The sequence below is a fragment of the Erinaceus europaeus genome, chromosome 6, assembly GCF_950295315.1.
Source record: "Erinaceus europaeus chromosome 6, mEriEur2.1, whole genome shotgun sequence".
In the NCBI taxonomy this organism is placed as follows: Eukaryota; Metazoa; Chordata; class Mammalia; order Eulipotyphla; family Erinaceidae; genus Erinaceus; species Erinaceus europaeus.
Genome location: NC_080167.1, coordinates 46524099 through 46550725, shown reverse-complemented (window position 1 = coordinate 46550725; position 26627 = coordinate 46524099). Strand labels below are relative to the sequence as shown.

The 26627-nt window shown below is 43.2% G+C and overlaps 1 protein-coding gene across 2 annotated transcripts; it reads right to left on the bottom strand.

Annotated features, from left to right (window-relative positions):
* Window positions 1–567: 567 nt before the first annotated feature.
* Window positions 568–26614, bottom strand: ATP5F1C (ATP synthase F1 subunit gamma). Of its 2 annotated transcripts, XM_007534330.3 has the most exons (10): window positions 26473–26613; window positions 18400–18434; window positions 15313–15444; window positions 12404–12608; window positions 11807–11950; window positions 10795–10859; window positions 7524–7679; window positions 4711–4807; window positions 1695–1731; window positions 568–704 (listed from the first exon to the last, which is right to left on the bottom strand). In XM_007534330.3, exons 1-9 carry the CDS (start codon window positions 26526–26528, stop codon window positions 1725–1727), a joined length of 897 nt encoding a protein of 298 aa, XP_007534392.1. In that variant the 5' UTR covers window positions 26529–26613; the 3' UTR covers window positions 568–704; window positions 1695–1724. The 2 variants fall into 2 exon arrangements, with proteins under 2 accessions (XP_007534392.1, XP_007534398.1); XM_007534336.3 differs by lacking the exon at window positions 1695–1731 and having other exon boundaries at window positions 26473–26614.
* Window positions 26615–26627: the final 13 nt, after the last annotated feature.

Sequence of the window (26627 nt, the reverse complement as noted above, 5' to 3'; positions counted from 1 at the left end):
GTCATTGTTGGATAGGACAGAGAGAAATGGAGAGAGGAGGGGAAGACAGAGAGGAGGAGAGAAAGATAGACACCTGCAGACCTGCTTCACCGCCTGTGAAGCGACTCCCCTGCAGGTGGGGAGCCGGGGTTCAAACCGGGATCCTTATGCCGGTCCTTGTGCTTTGCGGGGTTTACAGTTTTTATAGTTGTGTAGGCTTTTAGGAATTTGTATTTATTTTAGAAAAATTAAAAATTTAAGTTCCCTATTTTTAATAAACAGAAAAACATAGGATTCTGCCAGGGACGACCTCTTCTGTGGAATCAGCTCTAGAGTACTCTTTGTGTGTCCCAGGAACTCACACGTGCGATTTCACCATTCCCCCCAAAACCAACAATTTCATTATATACACAAATGAGAGGCAGAGAAAGGAAGACAGTACAGTACTGGAGCTTCCCCCAATGCTGTGGTGAATGTACAGGTGGTCTTGGGCTTGAACCTGGGCCATATGCACGGCAAAATACACACTCCACCCTATGAGCTACTTCCCTACCCCATAACCTGTAGTTACAAAATAAGAAAAGACAGTGATGTTATTGTTATTTATTGTAAGATAATTTACAAATATCTTGCTGTCATAGCAATAGACAATGGACCAGTAATTTCTTCTGACAGGGATAGCAGTCAACTAAACCCAATCAGCTGGCTGAATTTTCCTCTTTTACCTGAAAAACAAAATACAGAACACGTAAAAACCAAGCTACTTTTTGAGGAAAAAAGAATGTCAACTGATAATATGTTAAGTGTGATTTCAGGACCTTTCCCATATACAGTGCCATTCTACATGAGTGGTTCTCAAATTTGGTCTACAGACATGCTTATGGGGTACATGAGAACAAATGCTATTTTGATCATGTCTCTGACTGGATTTCCCCCCTCCTCAGGTGCATACAGTTCTCCAGAGGTTACATGACAGGTAATGTCAGAACAGACTACTGAAACAGGAGACCCTCTAGCTTCTACCAAGTCAGTCATCAAGGGATTCTGAGTCCACAAAGTTTGCAAACCTACTTTTCATTCGACTGTGCTCAGTATCTCAAGATAATGCTGACCCTTATCCTAAGGTGTATTTAAAGTCCCCTAGCATTGTTGGGCAGTACTGCCAACTTCCCCCTGCTTATCCCTGCGGTCTATTTACATAACCAGTTACCTAGGAACTGCCCTGCCTGCAGGGCATTGGTTTAATCCCCACTGGTTTAATCCCTGTCTTGTTCAGGATGCCCCCTCTCGTAGTCACCCTGATTTCCACCAGTCTCTTCGCTCCACCCTCTCGTTTCCACCCTACTTGGTGAGTATATATACAGCTGCTCTCCTGTTTTAACACACTTGGAATTGCATTCCGACTCCAAGAGTCCCAGTCTCTCTCCTGCGAAGCTAGCCCGGCAATAAAGATTAAACTGCATCCCACTCAGCAATGAGTCCCTGGTCCTCTGTCTCCTGCCCGAGAAGCTAGACGGGCAACTGGCACCCCGAACTGGGACTGGTATAGCATTACTCAGATGTGCTCATAAATTGACTACTACTATACATGGATCCAGCAGTCTCTTTCTCTCTCAAAGTCCATTTCACTACTGCTAGATAAGTTTCAACTAAAAGGGGGGTAGGTTTCATTCCTAGAGGGACTTGGGGAGAGTGTGTGAAAATTACCACTTTACCTCTTGTCTGAGGATGAAACTTGATTTTCATTAATCCCTGGTTATTATGTTAGGAGGAAAAAAAAACAACAAAACAAGCTGGTCAAAAGGCAATCCATGTTAGTCATGTGGCATTTATTTACAAGTCCATTTCCTCACTCATTATCTTGAATATACTATCTAAGTACCAAAACATTCCTCTAAAACAGGTTTCATGACTGTTATTTATGACGAATTATTGATTTTACTTGTTAGAAGCAACAAAACCATGTTCATGTCAGCACACAAGACCATGAAAGCAATGTAAACCACTTTCCCTATAGACAGCATACAATATACTAAATATGTTTTGGGCCTGCAAATAATATTTGGCATCTCAAATATTATGGTTCATGGCTTTGTCTTTTAAAAAATTTTTTAATACTTATTTCCCCTTTTGTTGCCCTTGTTTTTTATTGTTGTTGTAGTTAGGAGGGGAAGACAGAGAAGGGGAGAGAAAGACAGACACCTGCAGACCTCCTTCACCGCCTGTGAAGTGACTCCCCTGCAGGTGGGGAGCCGGGGCTTTTCTTTTTTCTTTTCTTTTTTAAATGTTTGAGACAAAGAGAAACTGAGATGAAGAGGGGAGATAGAGAAGAGAGACATCTCCAGCACTGCCCCACCACTCATAAAGCTTTTCCTCTGCAGGCGGGGAAGGAGAGCTTGGACTCAGATCTTTGAACACTGTAACATGAGCTCACCAGGTGCGTCACCACCCAAGCCCTACTCATGCTTTTGTCTTTTAACTTAATAGTGTTTGTATTGCAGATTAAAGACTAACCAGGTAAGTGACAGGTTACAGAGCACACAGGCTTATTTTTTATATAAACACCCCAGCCCTGGAACTCAACAACTTTTTATAAAGGATTAAGAAGAAATTTTTATACAACTGAGAAATTGAGAGCGGAAGGAGACCTGTAGCACTGCTTCACCACCTATGAAGTTTCCACCTGTAGAAGGTGGTAGGGGAGCAGGGAAGGGTTTGAGCCCAGGTCCTAGTGCACAGTAATGAGTGTGCTCTACTGAGTGTGTCCCCACCTGGCCCCTCATTTAGAGTTTTTAATGTGGTGCCAGGTAATCCACCCAGGGCCATGCATTTATACAATACCACAGCTGAGCAGTCCTCACAAACCAGTTTTTATTTCATTCTGGACTTTACAGAGAGACAGAAGAGACACCACAGCACTGGAACCCCATTCCTGGAGCTACCCCCACCAGCACTGTCTAAGGTGTGGTCCAGGTCCTGGGTTTGGGCCCTGGCACCAGGGGAACTCCATGGATGGTGGAGCAGTGCTGTGGTCTCTCTCTCTAAAATGAAGAATGAAAAAAAATCAGCTGGTGGAGACCACATAAATGCTCTAGGCCTTATGCTGAGTAAAGAATAGAACTCCGTAAATAGTGGAGAGATGCACATTCTCTTTTTCTCATTAACAGTGACTTTTCTATTTAAAGGAGATAATATTTTGTGGGCTGGGGAAATAGCAAAACAGTAGTTTTTTGGTTCAAGGCTCTCTAGAGCCCGAATGCAGTTTCTCTCCCCAGGGCTCCTTACACTTACATCAAAGTACTCAGCTTAGTGTTAGCAGGATGACAAAAGTCGGGAGGATAGAAGGGTATGGGAGCCACCTTTACCACTAGTGGTGATTAGCAAGCGCTAGTCACCAGAACAAGAAAAAGAAGGCTAATAAGGAGAGCAAAGCTGAAGAACCCAACTCATTGGGTTGAGTCTGTTTTTATTTGTGTGTCTTAACATTCTGCCTGATTTCTGCCCAGGAGAGACAAGGCTCTCTCCCGGATTAGCCTCCCAGTTAGAGATGATAAATGTAAGGAAGGACAAGAGGGTGTGGGAGCCACATTTACCACACATTTCAATTTACTACAGTTGAAAGTTCAAAGTAATGTGTTGGGTTGGGGGGATTGTCCCAGTTCATCTAGGACAAACAAACAGGTCAATGAAATGAAGAACCAGGAAAGAAAAGTGGGTGTCTCAGGTAAAATCATGCGCCACCCTGTGGGAATGAGAAGTGGCAGTGGTGAGGTATTAAAATAGATCAAGTGTAGCAAGCAAGGTGTTTCTGCACAATCACTATGTAACAGAGAAGGAATTCTGTTATTTTCCTAGAATCTTCTGTTACTGAATTAGTTTTTTTTTTTGGATAGTAAGTGTTCCCTGGTGGCTGACCTTTTACTAAAGGAAGTGACTCAGCCCAAGGCTGTACTTTGGAGACCTCTTACTGCTCTTTCTCTGTAGCTGTGGGCTGAGGACAGACTGTTACAATACCCTCACGCTACCTAGCTCAGTGATCAGCCCTCCAAAAATAGCCTGTTCAATTCAGGAGCAAAATGACAAAAATTATTTTAGGTGGGTAAGAGGAAGAGTCAAGGGATATAAAGAAGGTAAAATTTATAGAACTTTGTAACCAGTAAGTAAGAAACAAGGAAACATGAGCCCAATGGTAACTTGCTGAACACTTTCTTTCATCACAGTTATCTGCACACTATCCTCATCCTACTAGGACACAGACATGCCTTTGCACTGTACCTGCTGATAGCAGATGTTCAATTTGATAGTTTTTAAGAAGAATTCTCATTCTCCTAACCCTGGTTTTACAAGCATAGACATGTCTCAATAGCCAAAAAATTTTCTTCAGTAATCTTAATCTAGTATATATCTTATGGTATCCATGTAAAAACTTAAGTATAAGCCAGACAGATTTCATAGATGATAATCAATTATCTACACTCACAATCCTAATACTTTTAAGACTAGCCACACATTCTAAAAAGAAACTAGCCTGAGGGTTTTAGTTGTTAGAGTCAGAACAAGCCAGGAATTCCACTTTCACTAAGTTTGCAGACCCTGAGAGGGACTTCAACATTAAGTAATAGTTCACTTAGTCTTTAACAGGCAAAACGAAAGAACAAACTAGTGACCATGCAAAGGTTTAGGTAGCAGAGTGAGGAAGACATTCCCCAAGGCCAGGCAGTGTTTACTCACAGAGCTGCAGCACCAGAGATGATCTCAATCAACTCTTTAGTGATGACAGCTTGGCGGGTACGATTGAAAGTCAGAGTCAACTTGTCGATCATCTCAGCTACAAATAAGAGAAAAAACTTGTTGGCTCACTTACATCAATTGTTTCTTTGGGGATGATAAAATTAGCCTCTCAAGTCATCCTCCACTGGCCACCTTTCAAAGGCCTTGCAAGCTTCCTGCCTACTGAGCACAGTTTCTTTGTAGGTAGAGACTATTGTCTGTGGCTTCAGATGAGAAAATTTAAGGAAGGGGATTATTGGTATGCATGAGACTCCTTCTGTTTCATTTGGTTTAAATCCCCCCTGCCTACAGCTCAACCATGAGTCCCTGGTCGTCTGTTACCCATCCGTGAAGCCAGCCTGGCAAAACATAACCCAGCGAAAACAACATATGGCGCCCAATGTGGGGCTGGACCTGCACAACTCCCAGATAAGTGAAGACTTTGCCTACCTATGCACTATGGTCTTCTCTTCTGCTTACGAAGAGGTTTGCCAAAGCCTCTACTGTTTCATTATGACACAGTTTCTCTGTCTCTGGAACATTTTACTCTGGGCTACACTTCGGTTCCCTGACCAGGAACTTTGGTTTCTTATGACCGGGATCATAGAGCTTGGGAGATGCACGGAGATTTCTCCTTGGACTTTCTGGATTCCCTCTCCCATGTTTCCTGAGGAAAAGGACTACATTTTGCTCCGGGCCACAGTTTGGTTCTTTATGACCGTGATCGTAGACCTTGGGATATGCATGGGGATTTCCCCTGGACCTTTCTGGACTTCTCGAATGTTTCCCATGGAGAAGGACTACTCTAGTTTGAGGAGCATTCTCCAGTACCCTGGCAGTTCCCAAGTATGGAGACACGTGGTTAGTTCTACTCTCCTGATTGGATTCTTTCTTTGATGGGAAGACACTTTTAAAAATGGGTGCCTGAAGCAATCCAGCCAGAACAGTCAGAAGCAACCTAAATGGAATTTCGAGGACCTTTTTGGACTAGGACGCCCTCTGGGGACTCTTAATCCTACATGGTGAGATCTTGATAATCTGGTTCAAGTTGCGTTTCATAAGAGAATGATTTGAATGACTGAATTTTTGTTTGACATTGACTTAAAAAAAAAAAATGCTGGACGCAGCCATGATTTCTAGAGACATCCAGAAACAATCCAAAAAATTGTTTTTTCCCTCCTTTGATTTCTCTTTTACGTCTTGACATGAATCTGAAACGTTTAATCCTGAAAACTGTATGAGTTATGGGTGGGGCAGATAGTACAATGATTATGTTAATTATTCTCATGCCTGAGGCTTTTAACCGTGGTTCTTCTGTTTATCTTTCCACATTTTATTGAGTTTAAACTGTTTAAACAACCTTAAAATCATACTAGAAAGGACTTCCAATTATAATGGAGTTATCAATTATAGTAAACTTCTAATCTGCTACAAGTTTTGTTTGACAAGTAAGTGAATTTCAGCTGTCAAAGTCTTCACATGAAAAAGCATCTACTCAAATGGAATTCCTGGAAATCCATTTGGATCCTGTTCTCTGACATTACCCACAAGATGGAATGACTACAACACACCCCTGGAAACCAATGAGGTGACCTGGCACGACCTGAAGAAACAGATTCACAGACTCCAAAGATCACTCTCTACAGAAAAGCAGAATTCTGGTGGCCGACATTCCCCATCGAGACAGACGTGCAGCGTTTCATCCTCTGGCATTTTCTTCTGTGGTCAGCTACTTTGGACTGACACCTCCATGGGACTTACTGGTACACGCTGCTGTGTTTCTCAAAGACTAACTTAAGCCAATTGCCTTGAGACTTTATAGACCATGTCCCCTCGCCTGCAGGCTCTGCCCCAGAGGCAGAAAACTCCCCCTCCTTATTAGGTTATGCCCACAGAGGCATGAAGCGCCCCAAGAGGCAAGAGATGCCCACAGAGGCAGGAAACGCCCTTTGAGGCAAGAGATGCCCCCAGAGGCATGAAGCGTTCCCAGAGGCAAGAAATGCCCTTTCGCCTGCTAGGCCTTGCCCTTTGAGGCAAGAAAAGCTCCCCTTGGCATCACACTGGTTATTGCTGCTCGCCTATTTTGTTTTCCATGTCTTATGCCAGTTCTTTTGAAAACGCCTGTACGATATAGGTTTCTGTTCACCCCACAATGGCCATTAGTTAAAAAGAAAGGGGGAATTGTTGGTATGCATGAGACTCCTTCTGTTTCATTTGGTTTAAATCCCCCCTGCTTAACACTATTCTATTTACATAACCACTTCATTCTATTTACATAACCACTGTTAACAAGTACCACCCTCCCTCCAGGGCACTGGTGGTTCAGTGATAGGATTCTCGCCTACTCTGCCCCCTCCTTGTCACACTCTGATTTTCACCAGTCACTTTTCTCTCCACCCTCTCTATGTCACATCCTGTTTCCACCCTACTTGGCAAGTATATATAAAGACAGCATTGTGAGTTTTATGGTACTTGAGTTTAGCTTAGCTCGTCTTAGATTGTGCTGCATCCTGCATGAATAAAGAGATACTGCCTACAGCTCAACCATGAGTCCCTGGTCGTCTGTTAGCCGCCCGTGAAGCCAGCCTGGCGAAAACAACATAACCCGGCAAAAACAACAGGAGATAGTGGGCAAAACCTTCATAGACTCAGTGGCAGAGCCAGGAGCAGACCCTGGTCCTCTTCTACTGCAAGAATGTCGAGGTGTTTTTAAGGTGTGGGACTTCATGCTAATCTCACAACCCAACTCTCTTGGAAGGGCCCTGTGTGCTTACAAGCATTCTTGCTGGCGTTGTCCATGGCCGTCATCCTGGCACTCTGCTCGCTCGTGGTAGACTCTTTAAGGGAATAGTAGATGATGTTGGCCAGATTATATTCTTGATAGTTTTGCAGCACGTCGGCATCAATATCATCATAGATACTCATGCTCTCTGTGAAATCAAGGGATATCTTTGATGTTATATGGTCAAAGAATGAATGACTCAATCAAAACTACCCAATTGATATAACAAGTTCTTTTATAAATACAGAGCAAGTGGCCTGGGAGGTGGCACAGTGGATGAGGTACTGGATTCTAAATCTGAAGGTCCAGAGTTCGATCTCTGGCATTATCTGCACGTGCCAGAGTGATGATGGTTTGGGTCTCTCTCATAAATAGGTAAATCTTTTAAAACAAAACCAAAACTGAACCACAAAGCAGAAGTCACTGTAAGACTGGACAAGGGGGCTGGGTGGTAAATACTTAGCAGAGTACAAAAGTTACCATGTGCAGAGACCTGGGTTCAAGTCCCAGGTCCCACCTAAGAGCAGGAAAGTGTCTGTATGTGTATGTGCGTGGTCCACAGGCAGTGGGACAATGCTGCAGGTTATCTCTGTCTCTAACAGGCAACAAAGAGAAAAAGGAAATGATCGGTGGGGTCATGAGGCACATACAGAGCAGTGATCATCCTGGTGTATAGGAAACAAAACAAACAAAAACCTAAAAGCTTCAGTTTCAAAGGTTTAATCTACTTCCACATTATAGATTATATAATAATATAATCTTCAAATAATGCAATGGCATTATACTTCAAATACTAAATAAAATAAAAAGCCGGCATTTAAACAACCTCACGTTATGGTCATGAAGTCCTCTGGGTAGCATCTACACCAGTGCCCAGAACGATGCTACCAGTCAATAAATATGTTTTTCAATACAGAAATTAAAGATTTGAAACTAGCAGAGGATAATTAAAAAAACACAACTCAGCTACTTGATTCTACTGGAGAATCAGAAAATCAGGGAAAACAAATGAATATGCAAAAGTGGGAGTTAGAGATTGAGTTTTGGCAAGTATGAATTTTTGGAATCCATGCTTTAAAACTTACTCATTGGGGTAAAGTGGAGAAATGCAGTATTTTATGAAACAGAACCTTTATTTTGTGTATCACTAATAAAGAAAAGAATAGGACCAAGGAGGTAGCACAATGGCTATAAAAATATTAAGTTGGTGTTCTAGGAGGTGAATAAAGCATTAGACTCTCAAGCATGAGGTCCTGAGTTCGATCCCCAGCAGCACATGTACCAGAGTGATGTCTGGTTCTTTTTCTCCCTTCTCCTACTTTTCTAATAATAATAAAAAAAAGTATTGGGTTGTCAGAAAAGTCACAATGTATTTTGCATAGAAGGACATGGAAAAATACGTAATGGGACCATATGGTGGCACACCTGGTTAAATGCACACACTGCTATATGTAAGGAACTATGTTCAAGCCCCCTGGTCCCTACCTGTGGGGGGAAAGTTTCATAAGTGGTGAAGTAGAGCTGCAAGTGTTTATCTACCTTTCTCCCTATTTTCGGTATCCTTCTCAATCCAATAATAAGTAAAAGAAAAATACATCAACTTTCCCCCAACAACCATTACTTTCAAGACTGAGACTCTTATGTCCCAGGTTCAAACATGGCATCACCATAAGCCAGAATTAAGCAGGGCCTAGGTAAAAAATAAAAAAACACATGGTTGGTGGCGGACCTGGTTGAGTGCACATGTTACAGTATGCAAGGAACCAGGTTCAAGCCCCTGGCCCCCACCTGTTGGGGGAAAGCTTCATGAGTGGTCAAGCAGGGCTGCAGGTGTTTCTCTCCTGCTCTACCTCCCCCTTCCCTCTTCATTTCTTTTTTCTTTGTAATTTTTTTTTTACTTATTTATTTTTTTAAAATATTTATTTTATTTGTTTATTCCCTTTTGTTGCCCTTGTTTTATTGTTGTAGTTATTATTGTTGTTGGATAGGACAGAGAGAAATGGAGAGAGGGAGGGGAAGACAGGAGGAGAGAAAGATAGACACCTGCAGACCCGCTTCACCGCCTGTGAAGCGACTCCCCTGCAGGTGGGGAGCCAGGGTTTGAACCGGAATCCTTATGCCGGTCTTTGTGCTTTGCACCACCTGCGCTTAGCTCACTGCACTACAGCCCGACTCCCTACTTATTTATTTTTAACCAGAGCACTGTTCAGCTCTGGCTTATGGTGGTGTGGGAGACTGAACCTGGGACTTTGGAGCCTCAGGCATGAGAGTCTATTTGCATAGCCATTATGCTATCTACCCTCCACCCCCTCTTCATTTCTGACTGTCTCTATCCAATAAATAAATAAAGATAATAATAAAAAAAAGATAAAAAATCCACATGGTCAATTAAAAAAGGACATACCACTAAGCGGTATCGGCACCCCAATGTAATAGACATGAATATGTAAAAAAATGTAAATCTTGGGAAGAGATGCAAGTTCTTAGGGAAATAAAGTCAGCTCCAGAATACTGCTTCTAGGATGCTCCACTGAGCAATGATGACTTCTGCAATGAAAGCAGGGAGCTCAGTGGGCCACTGGGAACTGAGACTTGCTAAAATCTGAATCAAGTTTCACACCCAGACTGCAATGTCAAGGCCTCCCAGGCTTTCTTTTTCTTTATTTTATTGTCTTTACTTATTGGATAGAGACAGTCAGAAATCGAGAGGGATGGGGAGATAGAGAGGGAAAGAGAGAGACACCTGCAGCCCTGCTTTACCACTTTCAAGACTTTCCCTCTGCAAGTGGGAACTGGGGGCTCGAACCCAGGTCCTTGAACACTGTAACATGTGTACTCAACCAGGTGCGCCAACACCAGGTCCCCTCCCAGGCTTTCTCATCCCTGTCTGATGAGAGCTCTCCGTGGGCACTGATTCCTTCAGTTTATGGAAGTACAGTTAGAATCCTTGAACAATGCATGGTTTAAGGTAGCAAGGAGACCACCTTTAAGTGGTGATAGAAAACAGTCCATCATGACAAACAACTATTTGCCTACACAAGCAAACCTCAAACCCTGATCTCCCTTTTCCTTTCTTTCAATTTTATTTAACAGGACAGGGAGAAGTTGAGAGAGGAGGGGGAGACAGAGAGAAATATATGCACCTGTAGAACCTGGGTCCTCGTGCATGGTAATGCGTGCATTCAGCTGGGTAACAACACCGATGGGCGGACCCCAAACCTCTCCTTTCTACATGGAAAAATACTTGTCATGCAAAAACTCACCAGAACTTGCGATTGTATCAAGAGAAAAGATGGGCTTTCCTTCTGTTTTGTAGGAAATGACAGACCTAGAAAGGAGACAAAAATTAAATGTAAATCTCGTAATAATCACTTAAAAATTTTTTTTTTAAATATTTATTTCCCCTTTTGTTGCCCTTATTTTTTATTGTTGTAGTAGTTACTATTTTTATTGATGTCGTCGTTGTTAGACAGGACAGAAAGAAATAGAGAAATGGGAAAGACAGAGGGGGAGAGAAAGACAGACACCTGCAAACCTGCTTCACCACCTGTGAAGTGACACCCCTGCAGGTCGGGAGCCGGGGGCTCAAACCGGGACTCTTACGCCGGTCCTTGCACTTCTCGCCATGCTACCACCTGACTCCCAATAATCACTTTTAAAACTGTTAAGACGTTGTTTATTTAGGGTCGTGACAGAAATTGAGAGGGAAGGGGGAGATTGATAAGAGACACACACTGTTTCACCGTTTGTGACGCTTCCTTGCTGCAGGGGACCAGGGGCTTGAACCTGTATCTTTGTGCACTGTAATGTGTGCACTCAACCAGATGCATCACTCCCCAACCCCATTAAGATATCGTCTACATTTCTTATTATTATTAACCTGCTCCAGGTCTGGTTTCTCTGGGAGGCAGAAACAGGAGAGATGCCACAGCACTGGAGCTTCCTCTAAAGCCATAGCATCTCCCATGTGGTGCCAGGGCTAGAAACTAGACTGGGTGCCCCGCATGGCAGGTACTAGTTACCACTCTAGCTTCATTTACTAATTATAAAACATAAATATAAAACATTTTCATTTAATTTTTCATTGTAATTTTATTTTTTGAGAGGAAGGGGGAGATGGAGAGAGACGAGAGAGACACTTGCAACCCACCTGCAACTTGCAAAACTTTCCCCCTGCAGGTGGGGATGGGGGACTCAAACTCGGGTTCTTGCACATTGTAGTATGTGTGCTCAACCAGGTGTGCCACCACCCAATCCCTTTAATTTTTTTCTTGCCTGAATCGATTAAAGATGATAGAACCTTCATCAAATTCGTATCCAGAATTTAATAACTCGAGGGCAATAACTGATGCATCTCCAAAAGTAGGGGGCTTTCTCCCCACTTCCTTGAATGTCACCAGAAACTGATCAGAGTGAGTCCTATAAGAAAACAAAGATTACACATAAAATAGTTTAGTGGATACTTCTGCTGAAAGAACACAAGAGTAAGGGGGCAAAAAGATCACTATGGCTCAAGTTAGGGAGGAGGCTCACTGAACCTTGTTGTATCCATTCTCATTTTTCCTTTCCTTCAGCTAAGTACTTGTAATCAAACTCGGCTTATTTGCTATACTCTGTGCTGTATTTTTCTCCTTCCAACCCAAACTCACTGTTGTTCCCTCTAGCATTTCTTGGCTGTGATTTCCTCAGAGGCTTTTATTAGAAAACACCAACAGCTTTTACTATCACATTGTATTCCATTTAGGGTTTGGGTAAAGAAGCAAGAAACAAACAGAAGTGAAATTAGGAGGATCTGTCTAGTACAGAAAAATAAGAGGCAAAAAAATCTCTCTAAGACAGGTACCAAACATGAATAGTATGCATTTAAATTACCTATAGAGTATACCCCTGAGTTTATCACCAATTCCAACAAGCATCACTTCTTTCCCAGCTGCTGTGAGGTTGGCCACTTCATTCTTCATCTGTTTAGCAACTGAGGAGTGAATAGCACCGCAAAGCCCTCGGTCTGAGGACACACCGATAAGGAGGTGTTTCTTCTTGTTTTCAGGGGGCTTAATGTCAGCCTTTTCATACAGAGCTTAAAACAAAACCAAAGAGCACTAATTTTTACATGTACTTCTACTAAATACACAGCAATCTGATTTACAAAGAGGTTAATTTCAATATGATGCAGTAAAAATGACAAAAACACCTATAGTCTTATCCCATTTAAAACCAAAGCTGGGGGCCCAGGCGGTGGCACACCACGTTCGTTAAGTGTATATAGTACGAAGCGTAAGGACTGGCACAAGGATCCCGGTTTGAGCCCCCGGCTCCCCACCTGCAAGGGGGTTGCTTCACAAGTGGTGAAGCAGGTCTGCAGGTGTCTATCTTTCTCTCTCCCTCTCCCTTCTTAATTTCTCTCCGTCCTAGCCAAAAAGTTAAAAAAAAAAAAAATGGCCACAGGAACAGTGGATTTGTTGGGCAGGCACTGAGCCCTAGTGTTAACCCTGGAGGCTAAACACATAAATAAAACCAAAGCTGAAATCTATGTATAGTGAAGATCCTTGGCACACCGCCACCCTCCTCATCCATTTTATTAGAGCACTGTTCAGTTCTGGCTTATGGTGGTGCTAGGGATTTAACCTGGTACTTCGGAGTCTCAGGCATTGATAGTGATTCAAAAATCGTAGAAGCGGGCAGTGGCAAATTGGTTAAGCGCACACACCATGCACTAAGACCAGGGTTCAAATCCCCACTCCCCATCTGCAGGGAGGATTCTTCATGAGTAGTGAAGCAACAGGTCTGCAGGTGTCTCTCTTTCTCTCTATGCGAACCCCATTTCTATCTGTCCTATTTAATATAATTTTAAAAAGGAGGGAAAAAAAGGGGGAAAAAGTGGCTGAGAGCAGTGGGCCTACAGTGCTGGACCGAGCGAGCCCCAGCGGTAACTCTGGTGGCAATAAAAACAAAACAAACAAACAAAACCGCTAGTATAATTAACTTTAATTTTTATTCTGGTGGAGCTAGAACATGCACCATTTGTTGACAACATTTTTACTCAGAGACAAGGAATGGCAAACCATAGCAGCAGATCCTCCCCTGGTTCTGTAACACTCCTATGTGGTGCCAGGGCTCAAACCAGGGTTGTACACATGGCAAGCAAGGCTAGCGTGCTATCTGGTGAGCATGGATCAGACCAAAGACTACCTTTTAAAGGAGTTACAGCTCACTTAGCTATTAGACTTTCAAAAAATGAAACTCTTCAGAACATAACCATAAAAGCAGGAAGTAGGGCTGAGGAAATAGTATAATAGCTTTGCAAATAGACTTTCATGCCTGAGGCTCCAAGCTCCCCAGGTTCAATCTCATATACCATCATAAGCCAGAGCTAAGTAGGGCTCTGGGTTTAAAAAAAAAAAAGTAGGAGGCGAATATTAAATATTTACTGGCCTGCTCACACCATCTGTTAATCAAGGTCTCATGAAAAATAACTGTTGGCATTCAAATAGCAAAGGTACAGGCCTAAGGCAACGTGAATTGACTAGAACTCCCCCCACCCCAGAGCACTGCTCAGCTCTGAGTTATGGTGGTACTGGGGATTGAACCTGGAACTTAGGAGTCTTAGGATGAAAGTCTTTTGATATATCCATTATGCTATCAACCCAGCTTGGGTAGAGCTTTGAACATTAAAGCATGAGTTCTCAACTTTGATTCTTTGGTTCTATTAAGAAATGGATAAATCTTAAAATAATAATAATAGTGGGTACCACATTACTTTAGGGGATGTCTTTAACAACTTTCCTCTATTGGCCTAGCCTTCTACAAAGCCAAAGCTAAAGCCAAGAGTGATTTTAATAGGAGTAAGTTTACAGGGGTTTTACTGGGGAACTGGCCAGGACAGAAAGCAGCAATGAGAGGGAAGAAAGGCTACACGATGGCTTCTTGAACCAATGTAAGATAACACAGGTAATAAGCAGAACACACTCCCTTTATCTGAAACCTCAGCATTAGACTCATGTGACCCTCAAGTCAGATCGAGGGCTACCAAGCCATCTCCCAGCTTCTCCCTGCACTGGAGCCCAAAACATCATATCATAAACAGGATGGAGCCAAGTGTTCACTGCTTTTTTTTTTTTTTTTTTTGCCTCCAGGCACTGAAGCTCAGTACCAACACTATGAATCCCCTGCTCCAGGTGGCCATTTACATCCCCCTCATCTTATTGGATAGGACAGAGAGAAATTGAGAGCAGAGGGAGGGATAGAGAGAGGGAGGGAGAATGACACCTGCTGATGTGCTTCATAGCTCGTGAAGCGTCCCCCTGCATCTGGGGAGTGGGGGCTCAACCTGAACCTTGCGTGGGTGATGCATTATGTTCATCAAGTTCTTTTGATGATGCTATCTATGCCCACACACCAAAGCTACCTCCACTTTCCAGGGGATGCTAGGCTCACACCTGAGCTGCACAATGAAAAAGCAGGTGCTCTCCCAGGTGAATTCTTGATGGCCACTGATGCTACTTATCTAGAAAGAGCACTTTAGCACAGCTATGTATAATGGTTAATAAGTAGACAGGCTGTGATGTCAAGCCAGGTAAGTATGTGGGGTCGGACAAATTACTGGACTTCAGATGAAGCAGGAACTTTTAACATCCCTACCCTCAGAAAAGTGATTCTATATGTAAACCCCCAGAAGAGGTCCATACCACAGTAAGGACCAAATCAAACTCACCTAAGGTCACCAGTGGTGACCCTTAGGTTGGATAATCCTTCATAGTTTGTGAATGACAAGCTCCTCTTACCCAGAGACCCTGTTCCATAGACTCGAGCTGGCTTCAGCTCCCTCTCAGCCCGGGCGTATTTTGCTGCTGCCACCATTTTCATAGACTTGGTGATTTTCTGAATGTTTTTGATCGACTTTAGCCGCCTGGTGACTGAAAAACAGAAATGTTTGTTAAGATACAGGAGTCCTAATACAATTTCATTTTCCAAACTCTTTAACAGCTCAACATTCAAGGTTGAAACAAGTATGAATAAAGGGTCCAACCCAGCTGTTATTTTGTCTTTTTTTCTCTTTTTTAATATTTATTTTATTTATTTGTTTCCTTTTGTTGCCTTTGTTGTTTTATTGTTTAGTTATTGATGTTGTCATTTTTGGATAGGACAGAAAGAAATGGAGAGAGGAGGGGAACGCAGAGAGGGGGAGAGAAAGATAAGACACCTGCAGACCTACTTCACGGCCTGTGAAGCAACTCCCCTGCAGCTGGGGAGCCAGGGGCTCAAACCGGGATCCATTAACGCTTTGCACCACATGCGCTTAACCCACTAAGCGCCCAACTCCCTATTTAGTCTTTAAAAAAATTATTATTTGCCTCCAGGGTTATTGCTGGGGCTTGGTGCATGCACCACAGATCCACTGCTCCCGGAGGCCATTATCCCCCTTTTTGTTGCCCTTGTTTTATCGTTGTTGTGGTTACTATTATATCTTGTCACTGATGTCATTGTTGTTGGACAGGACAAAGAGAAATGGAGAGAGGAGGGGAAGACAGAGGAAGAAAAAGACAGACACCTGCAGACCTGCTTCACCGCCTGTGAAGCGTCCCCTCCCCGCAGGTGGGGAGCGAGGGGCTCAAACCAGGATCCTGATGCCTTGTGCTGTGTGCGCTTAGCCCACTGCACTACCGCCTGACCCCCTAAAAATTGTATTTATTTTTATACAGTAACAGTCCAGCAGAAATACAGAGGGGGAGGGAGTCGGGCTGTAGTGCAGCAGGTTAAGCGCACGTGGCACAAAGTGCAAGGACCGGCATAAGGATCCCGGTTCGAACCCCGGCTCCCCACCTGCAGGGGAGTCGCTTCACAGGCGGAGAAGCAGGTCTGCAGGTGTCTATCTTGCTCTCCTCCTCTCTGTCTTCCCCTCCTCTCTGTCCTATCCAACAACGATGACAACAACAATTTCTCTCTGTCCTATCCAACAACGATGACAACAACAATAACTACAACAATAAAAAACAACAAGGACAACAAAAGGGAATAAATAAAATAAAAAATATTAAAAAAAAAAAAAGAAATACAGAGGGGGAGAGAGGAGATAAAGGGAGAAAGGGAAACATCAGCAGCTCTGCTCCACCACTACTGACGCTTCCCCCTTGCAGGTGTGGAGCGGGGCCATGAAGCCAGGCCCTTGCACATGGCAACATGTGCACTCCACACAGGACAGGGTCAGTGGCAATAAGATAATAGTACATTATACATTTAAAAATTTTTTTTTACTATTTATTTATTTATTCCCTTTTGTTGCCCGTTTTTATTGTTGTAGTTATTATTATTGATATTGATGTCGTCATTGTTGGATAGGACAGAGAGAAATGGAGAGGGGAAGACAGAGAAGGGGAAAGAAAGATAAGACACCTGCAGACCTGCTTCACCACTTGTGAAGCAACTCCCCTGCACTACTGCCCGACTCCCCATTTTTAAATTTTTTATTATCTTTATTTATTGGATAGAGACAGCCAGAAATTGAGAGGGAAAGGGGTGCTAGAGAGACAGAGAGACACCTGCAGCTCTGTTTCACTACTCATGAAGCTTTCCCCCTGCAGGTGGAGACCAGGCCCGGGTCCTCGCGCACTGTAATATGTGCACTCAAGGCTGAGCAAGTTGTGGTCTATATACAAAATGGAATACTACTCAGCTGTAAAAAATGGTGACTTCACCGTTTTCAGCCGATCTTGGATGGACCTTGAAAAAATCATGTTGAGTGAAATAAGTCAGAAACAGAAGGATGAATATGGGATGATCTCACTCTCAGGCAGAAGTTGAAAAACAAGATCAGAAAAGAAAACACAAGTAGAACCTGAAATGGAATTGGCATATCGCACCAAAGTAAAAGACTCTCTGGGGTGGGTGGGTGGGGAGAATACAGGTCCATGAAGGATGATAAATGACATAGTTGTATTGTTAAATGGGAAACTGGGGAATGTTATACATGTACAAACTATTGCATTTACTGTTGAATGTAAAACATTAATTCCCCAATAAATAAATAAATAAAATAAAAAAATATGTGCACTCAACCAAGTGTGCCACCACCTACCCCCACAGTATACATTTGAAACAAAGTATTATTGAGAATGGTCTTTAAACATGTATCCCATATGTGGGTATACATGCGCACACGCACAGTTTTCTAGTTTATAACATTATTCTGCACAGAATCAGAAAAAAACTTTCCCACAAGTTACCTCTCACATGGTCTTTTCCTAGACAAGCTTAATGTTCCATACATACAGCACAGATTCATTTTTGTCCATTTTAACCAAATATATAATGGGCTAACAGCACATTTTTTAATTAAAACTTTATGTATTATCCTTATTTATTGGACAGACAGCCGGAAATCAAGAGGGAAGGGGGAGAGATAGAGAGGGAGAGAGACAGAGATACCTGCAGCCCTGCTTCACCACTGGCAAAGCTTTCCTCGTGCAGGGGGGGGACCAGGGACTTGAACCTGGGTGCTTGTGCACTGTAACGTGTACACTCAATCAGATGTGCCACCACTCAGCCCTACACAGCACATTTTTAAAAAGTATTATTGTTTGGGAGTCAGGCGGTAGTGCAGCAGGTTAAGCACACATGGTGCAAAGCCCAAGGACCAGTGTAAGGATCCTGGTTCCAGCCCCCGGCTCCCCACCTGCAGGGGAGTCGCTTCACAGGCAGTGAAGCAGGTCTGCAGGTGTCTATCTTTCTTTCCCCTTCTCCTCTCCATTTCTCTGTGTCCTATCCAACAATGAACAACATCAATAACAATGAAAAACAAGGGCAACAAAAAGGGGAAATAAATAAATATTAAAAAGTTTGTCAAAATTTAGCTTTTGAGACAAAGTACTTACTATCTTTCAAAGTCGCCATGTTTCGAACTTGGATCCTGAAAATAAAATTTTAAAAATTATTAGTTACCTGGAACATGATGGCAAAGGAGGACCTAGTGGGGGTTGAATTATTTCATGGAAAACTGAGAAATGTTACGTATGTACAAACTATTATATTTTACTGTCAACTGTAAACCATTAGCCCCTAATAAATTAAAAAAATATATTAGTTACCAATTTTCTGAAAAAAGAAAAAAAAAAACAGCTCCAAACAAGAAAGTCATTATATTAATATAAACTAATATAGTTAGAGATCATATAAAGAAACAAATACCGGGAATTGAATGTATCTCTATACAGCCGTCCACTGCAGTCACAATGGCATTCTCACACTGTTTCCCAACTCCTATTCTTCCCCCATATTCTTTTCAAGACAAGTAAGTCCTTCTTGATCTACCGACCAACTATTCTTAACATCAAGGCTCAGCCATTTCTAATATATTTCTTGACTACTCAGTTATCAAAATGTCTCAAAGAACACTTAAGGTCAACTCAACATTCTAACATGACCACATGTTATATAGTTAAAACAACACAAGACATGCGGAAACAGCCAATGGGTGTGGTTAAGACTTTCGGCTTCACAACATGGAATTAATTCCCAGTAGACATGATAGTTGATGTCCACCTCAACCCCACCACCCGGAAGTATAATTAGAAGCAGAGAGAAGGTGATGGGGGTAGATAACATAATGGTTATGCAAACACTTTCATGCCTGAGGCTCTGAGGTCCCAGGTTCAATCCCCCACTCCATCATAAGCCAGAGCAAGCAGTGCTCTGGTGAAAAATACATACACACACACAAAGAGAATACTTCCTCATACTTTTTAAAAATGTATTTATTGGGGCCAGATGGTGGTGGTTCACCTAACTGAGCACCTATTTTACAATGTGCAAGGACTCAGGTTCAAGTTCACTCCTCAACTACTGGGGGGAAGCTTCCCAGGGAAGCAGTGCTGCAGGTGCATCACCCTGTCTACCTCCTCCCTCTTCATTTCTGTCTCTATCCAACAAATTAGTAAAAAAATTAAAAAACAAAGCTCTAAGAATGGCTAAACTTAATAATAACCACACCAAGTGGCAAGGCTGTGGAGCAAGTTCCCTGACTGCTGATGGGAATGCACAAGCAGTTCTACTGCTTTGGAAAAAGGTTTGGATGGGTTCCTTACAAAGCTGAACAGTCTTGAAATATGATCAAGCAGTCATGTTCCTAGGTGTTATAAAAAAAAAAAAAGCATATAAATGTCTATAGCAGATCAAAAAAAATCGCTGTTTATTTTGGATAGTCAGAGGGGAAGTGGTGATGAGAGAGAGAGAAACAGACATATCTGCACCAGGTTCACCCCCTGCAGGTGGGGACTGGGGGATAGAACTTGGGTCTTTGTGCACTGTAAATTGTACTTAACCAGGTACACCACCACCCCACCCCTACAGCAGCTTTATTCACTAAAAACTATAGTCGAGATGTCCTTCACTTTGTAAATGAATCGATAACCTCTGCAGCATCCATATAATGGAGCAGGAAGCTATTCAACAACAGAAATAAGCAAGGTATCATAGAAGTCATGGAGGCAACCTAATGGCTAAATAAGACAGATTCCAATTATATAACATTCTAGAAAACAAAGAACTAGAGCAGCAGTACAAAAAAAAAACCCAAAAACAACAGGTGTGAGGGTATATAGGATAATGGTTATGCAAAGAGACTATCATGCCCGAGGCTCCGAAGCTCCAGGTTCAATAACTTGCAACATGATAAGCCTGAGCTGAGTAGTACTCTGATTAAAAAAACAGAACAAAACTCAAGTTGCCAAGATCTCCAGGAAAGACATTTAGGGTAGTCAAACCATTCTATATGATTGTATGATGGCAGGCACATTACATGCATTTCTCAAAACCTACCATGCAAGAGAGTCAGCGGAAGGGTGCACCCCAGCTCATTATGTGACAATATGGGCTCCTTATGTGCAGGATGTACCTTACTAGTGCTAGATCTGAGTCCTGGGGAAAACTGTCTCGAGAGGAGTAGAGTCCACGGAACTGTTTTTATACGTTCAGTATTTCCATAAATCTAAAGCTATACTGAATAATTAACTGTTACCAACAACTTTTAAAATGCAAGTTATGGAATGTGAGTGATCCCATTTTTATGGGATGTGTTGAACAATGTAGTTATAAAGCATTCATTTTACTTCAATTTTATTTTTATTGATTGATTGATTGATTCATGAAGGATAGGCAGAGAGAGAAAGAACCAGATATCACTCTGGTACATGTGCTGCCAGGGACTGAACTCGGGACCTCATACTTGAGAGTCCAGTGCTTTATCCACAGTGCCACCTCCCGGACCACTATAAAGCATTCATTTTAAACTTCATCTTATGCAGCTTTGGGGAATGAGACAAGCAAGGATCCTATACAAGTACAGAGCTGCCAAGTGGCCTCCCCAGACAACTCTGTTTTATTTCTAAATACTTTCAGTGGGGCTGGGAATATGACAAGACGAGAGGGAGACACCATCGCACTGCTGCTCCACCATCCATGAAGCTCTCTGATGCTCTTAAGTGGTGCAGGGGTACAGAATTCAGGTCTTCACCTCTGGGAAGGTGTGTACTCTTACTTGCTACCACCCAGCCTCAAACCAATTACTTTTTTTTTTTTTTAAGTCTCTTTGAGTTATAATACTACTGTTATTACTTGACCACAGAAAAAGATAAAAGATGATATGGAAAAAAATATTAGATTTAGTCCATAAGTGCATTCACTGGAGAAAAGATAATAGCTGTCAAGTATCGACAAGTTCTGCTATTTCAAAATATAGACTCCTCTGACATGACCATTTGGTCAGCATTTTTTCATAATGGTACCTGAAAGGTAATAATACCATTTCAGTTTTAGATGAGTTTATCTTTTTAGTAATCTTTTTCACACCAAACATTTTAAATCTAGAGTGATAAAGATTGACATCTGAACATTGTGGTTTTATACTGTCACAAGTTGTCTATTCAGAGAATATCATACAGAACACATTGGAGCTGCACAATAGATTTGGATCAACAGGGTGGGGGAGAGCATTAATGGTTATGCAAAAAGACTTTCATGCCTGAGGCTTCAGAGTCCCTGATTCAACCCCCAGCACCACCTTAAGCCAGAGCTGAGCAGTGCTCCGGTAAAGAAAAACAAGATTTGAAAGAATACAGAATGTTCTGATTTCCACCAATATCCCAACTAAGGAGGCATGAAGAGGTAGTCTACCATGATTCTTTATGCTGTGCAGTCTTGATTTCCCATCCTGAAATCCCTCTATTTAGTTCTAAAATGGCTTTGCTACAACTTTTGAGTTCAAGTTGAGCAGAATTATCAATGAGTTAAGCCTAACTCTCTTTAAGGATAGCTTGCAAATAAGCAAAGTTTTCAATTAGCTGCATGTTCTGAAAAATTGCATCACATAATAAGAAATCTTCAGAAAATTGTTAGAGAAACTTGAAGTGTATCAAATCCAGTGAATTGAAAATCAGAGACTATGCATCTCTTTCATTTCTTAACATCGTGCTCATGCTGCACTGTCAGAAAGCTGGAGAAGGGAAGGCTGCCAGATGAGTGACTTATCATTTAAAGAGAGTAAAGGCAGTTTCAGTTTGAAGGAAACTTAAGGAGTCTAATACAGTACGTTAACAAGAAGCAGCACCAGCTAATTCTTTAGGAAGAGAACCTAATGACTGTTAAAATTCATGTCCGGCCTCTTCACCAGCCCTTCTAGTCGTCATTGGCAAGAGCAGTTCATTCTCTTACATTTTCTGCAGAAACTATACTTATTGTCACTATCACTTTACCAATGCTTTATTTAGGTTCACACAAGCCTTTCTCCTACTGCCTTACACTTCATGCAAAAACCAACTCATTTATTCTTCCTACTAACCCCAATTGCCAGGGAACAGAGGAGATGGTAGAAGAGAGACACCTAGTGACTTGTCTGCTGCCAGGCAGCCAAGGGGGAGGAGGTGGGGAAGCGAAGCCTGCAGCTGAGCCCTTTCCTTTCGTCCTGTTAATTTTATTTTAATGAGAGACACCCAGAGAGGAAGGTAGAGAAGAGACCAGGCACTGCTCAGATCTGGTTTCTGGTGGTCCTAGGGACTGAAGGACTCTGAGCCTTAGACACAAGTCTTTTGCATAAGCATTATGCTGTCTCCCCAATCTTTCTCTCCATTTACATAATGCTATTAAAAAGTAAAGTGTTTGGGAGTCGGGCAGCAGCACAGGTGACGCAAAGCAGGACCAGCGTTAAGTATCCCAGTTCCAGCCCCCGGCTCTCCACCTGCAGGGGTGTCGCTTCACAGGAGGTGAAGCAGGTCTGCAGGTGTCTGTCTTCCCCACCTCTCTCCATTTCTCTGTTCTATCTATCAATGACGACGCCAATAACAACAATAACTACAACAACAATAAAAAACAAGGGCAAATTGCAAAAGGGGAAATAAATAAATTTTAAAAAAATTTAAAAGAGTAGTGTCTTATGGATATTCTAATCAACCATTAAAATGTCACTATGATTTAAATCAAATCTAAGATTTAGTCAGTGTAAATATATTAACCTCCCTGGAAACAAAAAGAAATTGAATTTCAAAATCTTTCAATAACCAAAAACAGAACCAAGGGGGACATTCCTAATCAGTTTTATAAAAGTAAGGGCATTCCCCTCATCCCAATTTGTGGAGTGTGAAACATTAAAAAGATTTTAATTTCTGAATTTAGAGCAACTTGAATGAATGTAAGAGATGAGAAGAAATCAATGATCCAGAGTGACAAAAATGGGAAAAGAAGAGGGCAGAACCCGCTTTCCGTGAAGCAAACTCGAAATTTATCAACATATAGCCCACATTCCAGGGATGACCTACATTTGCAGGGAGAGGGTCTAATTTTGACTAGGAAAGGCTTTTCGGACAGAGCAGTGATGCACCCAATTAAAAGCACACATCACCATATGGAAGGGCCTGGGTTCAAGGCCCCACTCCTCACCTGCAGCAATAAAGCACGTCTGCAGGTGTCTCTCTCTTTCCCTATTCCCTCTCAATTTTTCTCTGTTCTATTAAAAATTTTTTTAATTTTTTTATATTTATTTTATTTATTTATTCCCTTTTGTTGCCCTTGTTTTATTGTTGTAGTTGTTGTTGGATAGGACAGAGAGAAATGGAGAGAGGGAGGGGAAGACAGAGAGGAGAGAAAGATAGACACCTGCAGACCTGCTTCACCACCTGTGAAGCGACTCCCCTGCAGGTGGGGAGCCGGGGTTCGAACCGGGATCCTTATGCCGGTCCTTGTGCTTTACGCCACCTGCACTTAGCCCGCTGCACTACAGCCCGACTCCCTCTATTAAAAATTTTTAAAAATCAAATAAAATAGGGAGTGGGGAGCTGGTTGCACCCAGTTAAGCACACATTACCATGTGCAAGGACCCAGGTTCAAGCCCAGGCTCCCCACCTGCAGGGGAGGCTTCATTAATGGTGAAACAGGTCTGCAGGTGTCTTTCTCTCTCCCTCAATTTCTCCTTGCCCTATCCAAAAAAAAAAAGACTGCTGGAAGTGGTGGATTTGTAGTGTTGGCACTGAGCCCCAGAAATAGCCTTGGTGGCATAAAATAAAGATCATTTTGGAGTCTGGGTGTCAAGTCCACTAGAGCACACACCCTACCATGGACAAGCACCTGGGTTTAAGCCCCTGGTCCCCACCTACAGGCAGGAAGCTTTACAAGGGGGGAAGTAGTGCTGCAGGTGTTTCTCTTCCTCACTATAAACCCCCTAGGCCTCTCAATTTCTTTCAATCTCTATTAAAAAGAGGAGGAAATTGGTTACCAGGAACAGTGGATTCATTGTACTGGCACCAGTTCCCCCGCCCCCCAGCAATAACCATGATGACAACTTGGATGTTACTCAAGGTTCTTAAAATACTGATAGATAACATTAATGAACAATGGGAACTGGAGGAGAGCTGAGGCTCATCTGATCACCACTGCAGGCCGCAGTGTCCCCAGAAGCTCACTCACTGAGGCTGTGTCCACTCTCTCCACCACATTTCACCATTTACCACAAAGTCCAAGGTGCAGCACAGGTTCCTACCTGAGCCAGTGAGTGATTCTGGTATAACCTACAAGATTTGAGCACTCAAATAAGGGGGTTTAGTAATCACCACACTTTTTAGTTGTGAGGCAAAAAAAAAAAAAAAAAAACCTGACTTCCAAGGTAAACCCACCAATATTTTAATGTAGGTCTTTCACAATAGGATTAAATACTTCATTTCCCCAAATATCTTGTCACTGTTATGTCTTTTTTTCTGAATCAAAAAATTACAGTTGCAACCAAGTGTTCAGTGCTGGAGAAATGTCCCCTTCCTGTAAAGCCAGAGAACTGCTAGACCCAGCCTTATGGGTAATATTTCCCTTGTGGCTGATGTTTCCTGCATAAACTGGCTTTAAGACATGTCCTCCTCTCGGACAGAATATTTACCACAGGAGAGATCCAAAAGGCCGAGAAACAGATGAAAAAATGCTCCAAGTCTCTGATTGTCAGAGAAATGCAAATAAAGACAACAATGAAATACCACTTCACTCCTGTGAGAATGTCATACATCAGAAAAGGTAACAACAGCAAATCCTGGAGAGGGTGTGGGGTCAAAGGAACCTTCCTGCACTGCTGGTGGAAATGTCAATTGGTCCAACCTCTGTGGAGAAGAGTCTGGAGAACTCTCAGAAGGCTAGAAATGGACCTACCCTATGACCCTGCAATTCCTCTCCTGGGGATATATCCTAAGGAACCCAACACATCCATCCAAAAAGATGTATGTAGACATATGTTCTTAGCAGCACAATTTGTAATAGCCAAAACCTGGAAGCAACCCAGGTGTCCAACAACAGATGAGTGGCTGAGCAAGTTGTGGTCTATATACACAATGGAATACTACTCAGCTGTAAAAAAATGGTGACTTCACCATTTTCAGCCTATCTTGGATGGACCTTGAAAAATTCATGTTAAGTGAAATAAGTCAGAAACAGAAGGCTGAATATGGGATGATCTCACTCTCAGGCAGAAGTTGAAAAACAAGATCAGAAACGGAAACACAAGTAGAACCTGAAATGGAATTGGCATTATCGCACCAAAGTAAAAGACTCTGGGGTGGGTGGGTGGGGAGAATACAGGCCCATGAAGGATGATAGAGAACCTAGTGGGGGTTGTACTGTTAAATGGGAAACTCGGGAATGTTATGCATGTACAAACTATTGTATTTACTGTTGGATGTAAAACATTAATTCCCCAATAAAGAAATAAATCTAAAAAAAAGACATGTCCTCCCATCACAAACCAACTTTAACCTGTCTCCTGCCTTTTAGTATGAAATGTTATTTTTGGCCCCCTCACCACCATTTCAAATCTTCCTTAAAACGTGCCTGGCTACTGGCCGCCGACACTGAAAAGCCTATCTACCTACCTCCGTCTCCTCCTGGGGACCTTGGTCAAGTCCGTGACCTTGCAGGGTGACGGTCCCTGCACTCCTGGTGCCCTTCCCTGTTCTTGCCTTGGGAGGGGGTTCGGGTCCCTCGGTTCTGCAGGGGCCCCGGGGCTCTGCGCTTAATTTAAGGACCGGGATCCCCACTGCCCCTTGGCCTTGCCGGGTGTCTCCGGTCCCCCGGGATGTGCGGCCCGCGGCGAGGTCAGCCCCTCCCCGCCCCACACACTCCACAGGCCCGATGCCCGACGCAGCTGCAGGCGGCCTGCGATCAACTGGGACAAAGGTTCTCCAAGCTCCCGGGGGCCCGATCAGCCCGGCCCGGCCGGCCCCAGGAGGCCAGGCATAGCCTGGAGGCTTCGCGGCCCCGGCACAAGTCCTCGCCGGTTCCCGGGAGGTCCAGTCTCCGGACCTCGGGGGGGGGGGGGGGAGCTGCGACCCCCGGCCCGGGCCCCTCACCTCCTACCCTTCCCCGTGCCGCCGCCTCGCGTTCCTCCACCCCCTGCCGCCCTCCTGCTCCTCCCGCGGGTACCATCGTACCATTGCGGCTGCACGGCCCAGGCCGACAGCCCCGCGATGCCCGCCCGAGACAACATGGTGGCAGCAGCAACCCTGCTGAAGGTCGGTGAGACGGGTCCCAACGCGCTTGCGCGCGGAAGCTTCCCAGTCTCCAGCTAGCCCAGTCTCGCGCTCTC